General features: G+C 39.5%; 1 protein-coding gene across 1 annotated transcript in view; it reads right to left on the reverse strand.

The window, feature by feature from the left end:
* Nucleotides 1-399: 399 nt before the first annotated feature.
* Nucleotides 400-11060, reverse strand: part of POF1B (POF1B actin binding protein) — a 92932-nt gene continuing 82271 nt past the window's right edge. The window contains 3 exon segments of the mRNA XM_055081592.1: nt 400-507; nt 2022-2136; nt 8143-8186. Coding sequence (XP_054937567.1) covers nt 502-507; nt 2022-2136; nt 8143-8186 — 165 coding nt within the window. The 3' untranslated portion in view covers nt 400-501.

Here is an 11060-nt window from a genome sequence, read left to right on the forward strand (position 1 = left end):
GTATATACCATGTGCTAAACTGTTTTTTTTTAATTAAATAGTATTGCTTTTTGTTGTTGTTGTTAAAACACAGTATTTACTCTTGTAGCTAAATTGCACATCTAATAACATAGAAAAATCTTCTAATGGAATAACTTGTAAAATCTCTACCCCAACAAAGTTAATTCAGTGTCTAGGAAGCACCCTATTGAAAAATAGTGGATTAAGTCCTACAGTGCCTGTAATTGAGTTTTAAAAGTGGTGTGTTGTCCCTTGTAAAGCAATTATACTCCAATAAAGATGTTAAAAAAAAGTGGTGTGTTGTTATACTGAATACAAAAATGTGATAGAAAGGATTCAGGCCTTATAAATGGTTGGAGAAACTCTCATCTGTATATCTAATTAATTCCATTAGACTTGCTGGGTAGTAGCCTGGTTCAAAATATTGATTGGCTTTAGTTATGGAAAAATAAAAAAGTACTAATGAAGACAAAAAAAAATTCCTTTGAGTTGGAGATTCATTCACGGCTAGGAAAGAAAAAAAGTAAGACAGTTTAGAATGGCTTATAATTAATTTAAAACATTGTAATTGTATGCACACAGTTGTAAAAATGATTTAAATTGATATGAATAATACCAAGGGAAATGTATGGCACTGTTTTGGCACTTTTTATATGTATATTCAATGAAACAATGGTTTGTCTGACTTTAGCCAAGGTATATGTTTCAAATGATTTTAAGCATAAGGGAGGGACATGTGAGTAGATTTACTCCTTGGTGTCATAGTTAGAGGTAAAATATGTCCAAAAGTCTCTGTTAATAAGTACAGATCTATCATCTGTGAATTTACTTAAATATATTTTGAATTTGCCATCAGTATCTAGTCCCTTCAGATATTGAGTTTGATGTTCATTGCTGTATGCTGTTAATGAAAGGAGAAGTAATGACTATTATTCTGTAGACCCTTTATTTGGTACGTCTTCACATTGATGCCACCTCTGAGACACATGTGGTTGGTAGCAGCAATTGCTTCTCAGTATTACATTTCAGAATCAAATAAACTTTGAGTGACAAATTTTAAATCCTATGCTGACTTTCTCTTGTTGCTCAACTGGTTCTTGGGCCACCAAGTACCCTTTATCAATTAATAATTAGTAATAAATAATTCTCAACTAATTAGTGACCTAAGAAGTACAATATATTTCAAAGCTTAAATTTTTATTTTAGGGTTATTAAAATAAAATTGTTGGTTGCTTTCACTGATGATAGATAATCATATATATAAGACTGATGGTTTGATTGTAGTCAGAGAAGTGCTTCAGAGCTATCAACTTTCTGAATTTTTTGGTTTATTCAAATATTTGAGCTTGTTCAACCAAAAGATAATTTTTTAAAGTGAGTTATTTAACAGATGTTTAATTTTATTAACTACATCTGTAGTAATTTATTAGTTATACATCTGAAGTATTTTATTAATGATAAATCTACATTTAAAAATGTCCTCAAAAGGTTCTACAGAATAATTGATTGACATATATTTATCTATTGCTCATCATGATATACTTAAACATTTTAAGACTTTTATTGAAGTATAATAAACATAGGAAAAGTTCACATATAGGTGTACAACTAAATGAATTTTCCCAAACTGAACAAGTATATGTAACTATCACTCAGATAAAGAAACAGCATATTATTAGGACCCCAGTAGTCCTCCTTTTGTTTCCTTCCAATCAGTACCCGACCTCAAGGATAACCAATCACTTCCTGACTTCAATAACCATAGATTAGTTTTACCTGCTTTCAGTACCTAAGACGTTTTTAACATAACAAGACAAAGGCTGTCATTTTCATAGTGTTAAAAGTCAGATTCTACATCGTTTTAGAATGTCCTACAATGTGCAGGGCAGTCCCCCCACATCAAATTATCCAGCCCAAAATGTTAATAGTGCTGAGGCTGAGAAACTCTGCTAACACAACACAATGGCCTTAGGATTTTTTCTCCCTAATTATATACTCGAGAAATGCCCAAGTGAACTTACACAAGTCCATTTGTCTTCTGTTTTCTCAATCACAATAGTCTGTGTATCACTCCCTGGTGGTATATATTCATAGTCATAAAACAGGAGGTCTAGGATTGGATATTGTGACCTGTACCTATACAGAAAAAAAAGTTAGTTTACAAGCTGGACAAGAAAATAACTCTCATTACTTTTTAGTCACTCCTAGTTTGATCCTTCTTATTTAATGAATTTGGCTTTGAATGACTTTTAACTCTTTCTAAAAAGAAAATCTCCTCTCACTGGTACAAAGATTTAGTACTGCTATTTTAAAGAGCATAAGAAGGAAGTACTTTTGCTTCTGGCAATAATGGACCACTGGCTGCACAAGACAGTGATCCCAGAGAAGGGAAGCAAACGACAAGAGCCCTACAAGTGCCTAGCTCACTGCCTGGAGTCAGAATTTGTGGAGCAGAATACCAGACAGGAGAGAGTTACATAGTTGGAGAGAGGTCACGAGATCTGTAGGGAGTTCCCCCACAAGTCCTTGGGTGAGCACTGAACAGTGTAGGCTTGTGAAAAAGCTACTGAGGCTGGGGAAAGAAGCACTGAAAAAGAGCAGTCTTCAAATTCCTAGAGTTCACATAGTAAAGGGAACTCCAGTCTGTGTTCCACTAACCAGAGTGGAAAGACCTCCTAATACTAGAGGGGATCAGGCAAATACTACAAAAGACTATTGCCTTAGTAGTGAGATAAACTATCAATGACATTTTTCACAGAACTAGAACAAAATATTTCACAATTTGTATGGAAATACAAAAGACCCCGAATAGCCAAAGCAATCTTGAGACAGAAAGATGGAGCTAGAGGAATCAGGCTCCCTGACGTCAGATTATACTACAAAGCTACAGTAATCAAGACAGTATGGTACTGGCACAAAAACAGAAATATAGATCAATGGAACAGGATTGAAAGCCCAGAGATGAACCCACACACATATGGTCACCTTATCTTTGATAAAGGAGGCAAGAATATACAGTGGAGAAAAGACAGCCTCTTCAATAAGTGGTGCTGGGAAAACTGGACAGGTACATGTAAAAGTATGAAATTAGAACACTCCCTAACACCATACACAAAAATAAACTCAAAATGAGTTAAAGACCTAAATGTAAGGCCAGACACTAACAAACTCTTAGAGGAAAACATAGGCAGAACACTCTATGACATAAATCACAGCAAGATCCTTTTTGACACACCTCCTAGAGAAATGAAAATAAAAACAAAAATAAACAAATGGGACCTAATGAAACTTAAAAGCTTTTGCACAGCAAAGGAAACCATAAACAAGATGAAAAGACAACCATCAGAATGGGAGAAAATATTTGCAAACGAAGCAACTGACAAAGGACTAATATAATGGGCAGAAGACCTAAATAGACATTTCTCCAAAGAAGATAAACAGATTGCCAACAAACACATGAAATGATGGTCAACGTCACTAATCATTTGAGAAATGCAAATCAGAACTACAATAAGGGGCTTCCCTGGTGGCGCAGTGGTTGAGAGTCCGCCCGCTTATGCAGGGGACGCAGGTTCATGCCCCAGTCTGGGCAGATCCCACATGTCGCAGAGCGGCTGGGCCCGTGAGCCATGGCCGCTGAGCCTGCGCATCCAGAGCCTGTGCTCTGCAACGGGAGAAGCCACAACAGTGAGAGGCCTGCATACCGAAAAAAAAAAAAAAAAAACTACAATGAGGTATCACCTAACACCAGTCAGAATGGCCATCATCAAAAAATCTACAAACAATAAATGCTGGACAGGGTGTGGAGAAAAGGGAACCCTCTTGCAGTGTTGGTGGGAATGTAAATTGATACAGCCACTATGAAGAAAAGTATGGAGGTTCCTTAAAAACTAAAAATAGAGCTACCATAAGACCCAGCAATCCCACTACTGGGCATATACACCAAGAAAACCATAATTAAAAAGGAGTCATGTATCACAATGTTCATTTCAGCTCTGTTTACAATAGCCAGGACATGGAAGCAACCTAAGTGTCCATCGACTGATGAATGGATAAAGAAGATGTAGCACATATATACAATGGAATATTACTCAGCCAAAAAAAGAAATGAGATTGAGTTATTTGTAGTGAGGTGGATGGATCTAGAGTCTGTCATACAGAGTGAAGTAAGTCAGAAAGAGGAAAACAAATACTGTATGCTAACACAAATATATGGAATCTAAAAATAATTGTACTGAAGAACCTAGGAACAGCACAGGAATAAAGATGCAGACGTAGAGAATGGACTTGAGGACATGGGGAGGGGGAAGGGTCAGCTGGGACGAAGTGAGAGAGTGTCATGGACATATATACACTACCAAATGTAAAATAGATAGCTAGTGGGAAGCAGCCACACAGCACAGGGAGATCAGCTTGGGGCTTTGTATCCACCTAGAGGGGTGAGATAGGGAGGATGGGAGGGAGATGCAAGAGGGAGGAGATATAGAGATATATGTTTATGTATAGCTGATTCACTTTGTTATACAGCAGAAACTCTAACACACCATTGTAAAGCAATTATACTCCAATAAAGATGTTAAAAAAATAAAATGAAATAAGCTATAAAGATATATTGTACAAAACAGGGAATATAACCAATACTTTATAGTAACTAAAAATAGAATATAACCTTTAAAATTGTGAATCACTATGTAGTATACTTAAAACTTATTTAATATTGTAGATCAACTGTACCTCAATAAAAATATTTGGACCAAAAAAATAAAAATACATATAGATGAAAAAAATAGCAAAAAATCATGAAGGGGAAATGGCTTTAGCTTTTTAAAATTTTTATTTATTTATTTTTAAAAAATACAGCAGATTCTTGTTAGTTATCTATTTTATACATATTAGTGTATATATGTCAATCCCAATCTCCCAATTCATCCCACCACCACCCTGCCCCACACTAGATTATTATTCAGCCAAAAATGAAGGAAATCCTACTATTTATGACAGCATGGACGGGCCTTGAGGGTATTATGTGAAGTGAAATAAGTCAGAGAGAGAAAGACAAATACCATATTATCTCACTTATACATGGAATCTAAAACAAATAAACTCATAGATAAAGAGAATATATTGGTGGTTGCCAGAGGTGGGGGGTGGAAGTGGGCAAAATGGGTGAAAGTGGTCAAAAAGTACAAACTTCCAGTTATAAAATAAATAAGTCCTGGGGATGTAATGAACAGTGTGGTGACTATAGTTAATAATACTGTATTGGATAATTGAAAGTTGCTAAAAGATTAGATCTTAAAAAGTTCTCATCACAAAAAAAAATTGTAACTATGGCTGGTGACGGGTGTTAACAAGACTTATTGTGGTGATCATTTAGCAGCATACACATAATGAATCATTATTTTGTACATCCAAAACTAAAATAATGTTATAAGTTAATTATATCTCAATTTTAAAATTTTTAAAGGAGATCCTGTGTCTTGAAAACATAATAAAGGAGTATTATGACAATTTTATGCCAAAAAAACTTGATAACTTAGATGACATGCACCAATTCCTCGAGAGACACAAACTACAAAACAGAGCTGACAGAAGACCTCAAACTTCCGAAAAGACAAGAAAACCTCCACATAACCTGATAAGACAAAAGGCAAAAAAAAAAAAAGGAATCAGGACAGGGAGGGAGCTGAGAAAGAAGAAAGGTTCCTGCACCTTGGAAAGTCTGCTCACCAGTGGAGAGATCAGACTGGATCAAGGGGGAGTTTCAGAGCCTAAGAGGGGAGAGCAGCAACCAGTTCGTGTAAGGCAAAACGGAGAGTAACCTGCACAGAGGGTTGGCACTGCCACCCTGCACTCCCCAACCTGAGACGTTCCTCTGTTGTTGAGGGTGGGGGTTGGGTGTTGAAGCTCAGACTCCGAAGTTCAGTCCCAGGGAGAGGACCAGAGTTAGGTGTGGAAGCAGCCTGAAGAGGTCAGGCAGTGGCAACTGAAGGTATACCATGAAGAATCCTTGGCCCACCAGAGAAGCAAGGCACCATTACTGGGAGGTGCATGAGGAGAGGGATGGGACGACAAGCTTCTTTCCCTATGAGTGCTCCCAGTCAGCGGGACACCACCTAGAGGAGTTCTCAGGGTGGGCGTGAGTCACCACCTCCATCTTGGTCTCCAGAGGCAGGCACTGGCCACCTCTTCCAGACCCACGAGCAGACACTGGAACCCATCCGACTGTCTCAGGAGTGCAGTGATAGCTCTTACTACAAGGAAATCCACCAGTGGGTGCTGGGACCTGTCAGTGTGTGCTAGGACTTGACCAGCTGTCCCAGGAGCACGCAGAAACCTCTCACTACTAGGAAATCCATCAGCGGGTGCCAGGACCTGCCCCACTATCCAGGGAGCATGTGGATAGCTCTTGCTACAGGGAAATCTGACAGTGGGTGCCCAGACCTGCCCCACTGTCCCAGAAGGAGAGGGATAGCTCCCACCACTAGGAAATCCACCCAGATTAGGGGCTGAAACCACCACTGAGAGCCAGGGGCTGTGTGACTAAGGAAGAAGAGCTGAAATCTCTCCTCGGAACTGAATGAACTGTGGAGTTACACCTCTGCTGATGGCTTCCTAAATTCAGCACCTGTGAAACATCCAAAAGGACAACAAGAACTCCTGCACTCAGATGGATATGGCATTAGCAGCTGTGGGATTTGTGGGCATGTGCACACGGGGAATGTGCCAGACCAGAGTCTGAGCAGCCTCCATAGCTCCCACAGCAGGTCCAGGTGAAAGAATACTGCAGTCCTAGGAACTGACCTCAGTGGATCTGTGCCAGTGACTGGGTGAAAATAATGCCTGAGAGTCACCAGGTCCAATTGCTGGCATACCCACAGTTAAGGTGGGACCAAGAGCAGTGCCAACAACAGTGTACTTTGTGAGTCCACACAACGGATGAAAGGGGACACAACAGAGCAAATTCACAGTGAACACCTCCAGAGGAGGAACACTCATTGGCTTCTCTCCCAGTGGGAGTCCTCCAATCCCACATACCTCACAACACACCACACATCAGAATCACAACCAAGAAAAAGATCCAGGGACCTCTACTCCAACAAATAGGGAGAAGACCCCACCCCTGACAGGGCAGTAACAGCCACTGGGAGCAAAGGGGAGGTCCTCTCAATATCCAGGGCAGGCTCTGATCATCACAACACCAATCAAACACCTTACCAACGGGATAACAGCACAAGCCAATGGACAAACCTCACCCACCAGGCAGCAGACAACAGAAGCAAGAGGAAGTACAATCCTGCAGCCTGTGGAAAGGAGACCACAAACACAGTAAGTCTGACAAAATGAGATGACAAAGAAATATGTTGCAGGCAAAGGAACAAGAAAAAAACCTACAAGAACAACTAGATGAAGAGGAGATAAGCAATCTGTCTAAAAAAGTATTCAGAGAAATTATAGTAAAGATGATCCAAGATCTCAGAAAAAGAATGGAGGCATGGATCAAAAAACTACAAGAAAAGTTTGACAAACACCTAGAAGAACTAAAGAACAAACAGAGATGAACAACACAATAATGAAAATAAAAATACACTAGAGGCAGAGGACCTTTAAGAGGGCGGAGGAGTAAGACATGGAGAACACCTTCCTCCCCACAAATACATCAAAAATATATCTACGTGTGGAACAACTCCTACACAACACCTACTGAACGCTAGCAGGAGACCTCAGACTTCCCAAAAGGGTGTGCGAAGAGAGAGGATTCAGAGCACCGCCTAAACAAGCTTCAGAGACTGGTGTGAGCCACGGCTATCAGTGCATACATCAGAGAAGGGCATAAAACGCTAACGCTGCTGCAGCCACCAAGAATCCTGTGTGCAAGCACAGGTCACTAGCTACACCACCCATCCCAGGAGGCTGTGCAGCCCGCCACTGCCAGGGTCCTGTGATCCAGGGACAACTTCCTCAAGAGAACACACAGCGCACCTCAGGCTGTTGCAACATCACTGCTGGCCTCTGCCGCCACAGGCTCGCCCTACATTCTGTACCCCTCCCGCCCCCTGGCCTGAGTGAGCCAGAGCCCCCTAACCAGCTGTTCCTTTAACCCCCTCCTGCCTGGGAGAAGAACAGATGCCAGAGGGTGACCTACATGCAGAGGGCCAAATCCAAAGTAGAATCCCTGGAGCTGTGTGAACAAAGAAGAGAAAGGGAAATTTCTCGCAGCAGCCTCAGGAGCAGTGGATTAAATCTCCACAATCAACTTGATGTACCCTGCATCTGTGGAACACCTGAATAGACAATGAATCATCCCAAAACTGAGGTAGTGGACTTTGGGAACAACTATAGAATTGGGGTTTTCTTTCTGTGTCTAATTTGTTTCTAGTATTATGTTTATCTTAGTACTTAGAGCTTATTATCATTGTTAGATTTGTTTTTTGATTTGGTTTCTCTCTTCCTTATTTATATATATATATATTTTTTTCTTTTTCCATTTTTGTGAGTGTGTATGTATATGCTTCTTTGGGTGATTTTGTCTGTATAGGTTTGATTTACCATTTGTCCTAGGGTTCTGTCTGTCCACTTTTTTTAGTATAGTTTCTAGTGCTTCTTATCATTGGTGGATTAGTTATTGGTTTAGTTGCTGTCTTCCTTTTTTTTATTAATTACTTTATTTTATTATATAATAATATATTTATATTTTTTATTTTAAAAAATTTATTTTTTTTCTTTCTTTTTTCTTTTCTCACTTTTCTTCTGAGCCGTGTGGCTGACAGGGTCTTGGTTCTCTGGCCGGGTGTCAGGCCTGAGCTTCTGAGTTGGGAGAGCCAAGGTCAGGACATTGGTCCACCAGAGACCGAACAGCCCCTCATAATATCAATCAGCAAGAGTTCTCACAGAGATCTCCATCTGAACGCTAAGACAAAGTTTCACTCAATGACCAGGAAGCTCCCGTGTTGGACACTCTATGGCAAACAACCAGTAAGACAGGAACACAACCCCACCCACTAGCAGAGAGCTGCCTAAAATCATAAGTTCACACACACCCCAAAACACACCACTGGACATAGTCCTGCCCACCAGAAAGAAAAGATCTAGCCTCAGCCACTAGCACACAAGCACCAGACCCCTCCAACAGGAAGCCTACACAACCCACTGCACCAACCTTAACCACTGGAGGCAGACACCAAAAACAAAGGGAACTATGAACCTGCAGTCTGCGAAAAGGAGACCCCAAACACATTAGGTTAAGCAAAATGAGAAGACAGAGAAACACAAAGCAGATGAAGGAGCAAGGTAAAAACCCATCAGACCAAACAAATGAAGAGGAAATAGGCAGTCTACCTGAAAAAGAATTCAGAGTAATGATAGTAAAGATGATCCAAAATCTTGCAAGTACAATGGAGAAAATACAAGAAACCTTCAACAAGGACCTAGAAGAATGAAAGAGCAAACAATGATGAACAACACAATAAATGAAATTTAAAATTCTCTAGAAGGAATCAATAGCAGAGGAACTGAGGCAGAAGAACGGGTAAGTGACCTGGAAGATAAAATAGTGGAAATAACTACCACAGAGCAGAATAAAGAAAAAAGAATGAAAAGAATAGAGGACAGTCTCAGACACCTCAGGGACATTAAACACACCAACATGAGAATTATAGGGGTTGCAGAAGAAGAAGAGAAAAAGAAAGGGACTGAGAAAATAGCAGGACATATTTAAAGTGAGGAAAGGGGAAAATCTACAGCCAAGATTACTCTACCCAGAAAGATCTCATTCAGATTCGAAAGAGAACTTAAAACCTTCAGAGACAAGAAAAAGCTAAGAGAACTCAGCACCACCAAACCAGCTTTACAACAAGTGCTAAAGGAACTTCTCTAGGCAGGAAACACAAGGAAAAGACCTACAATAACAAACCCAAAACAATTTAGAAAATGGTAATGGGAACATACATATCGATAACTAACTTAAATGTAAATGGACTAAATGCTCCAACCAAAAGACATAGACTGGCTGAATGGATACAAAAACAAGACCTGTATATATGCTGTCTGCAAGAGACCCACTTCAGACCTAGGAACACATACAGACCGAATGTGAGGGGATGGAAAAAGATATTCCATGCAAATGGAAATCAAAAGAAAGCTGGAGTAGCAATTCTCATATCAGACATAATAGACTTTAAAATAAAGACTGTTATAAGAGACAAAGGACACTACATAATGATCAAGGGATCAATCCAAGAGGAAGATATAACAATTTTAAATGTTTATGCACCCAGCATAGGAGCACATCAACACTTAAGGCCACTGCTAACAGCCATAAGAGGGGAAATCGACAGTAACACAATAATGGTAGGAGACTTTAACACCCCACTTTCACCAATGGACAGATCATCCAAAATGAAAATAAATACAGAAACACAAGCTTTAAATGATACATTAAACAAGATGGACTTAATTGATATTTATAGGACAATCTGTCCAAAAGTAACAGAATACACTTTCTTTTCAAGTGCTCATGGAACATTCTCCAGGATACATCATATCTTGGGTCACAAATCAAGCCTTGGTAAATTTAAGAAAATTGAAATCATATCAAGTATCTATTTTGTTTTGTTTGGTTTTGCTTTGTTTTGTTTTCTTGCAGTACGCAGACCTCTCACTGTTGTGGCCTCTCCCGTTGCGGAGCACAGGCTCCGGACATGCAATATTTATAGGACAATCTGTCCAAAAACAACAGAATACACTTTCTTCTCAAGTGATCATGGAACATTCTCCAGGATAGGCCATATCTTGGGTCACAAATCAAGCCATGGTAAATTTAAGAAAATTGAAATCATACCAAATATCTTTTCTGACCACAACACTATGAGACTAGATGTCAGTTACAGGAAAAAAATCTGTAAAAAATACCAATACATGGAGGCTAAACAATACACTAATAAATAACCAAGAGATCACTGAAGAAATCAAAGAGGAAGTCAAAAAATACCTAGAGACAGATGACAACAAAAACACGATGATCCAAAACCTATGGGATGCAGCAAAAGCAGTTCTAAGAG

This window comes from Physeter macrocephalus, chromosome 21 (genome assembly GCF_002837175.3).
Source record: "Physeter macrocephalus isolate SW-GA chromosome 21, ASM283717v5, whole genome shotgun sequence".
NCBI lineage: Eukaryota > Metazoa > Chordata > Mammalia > Artiodactyla > Physeteridae > Physeter > Physeter macrocephalus.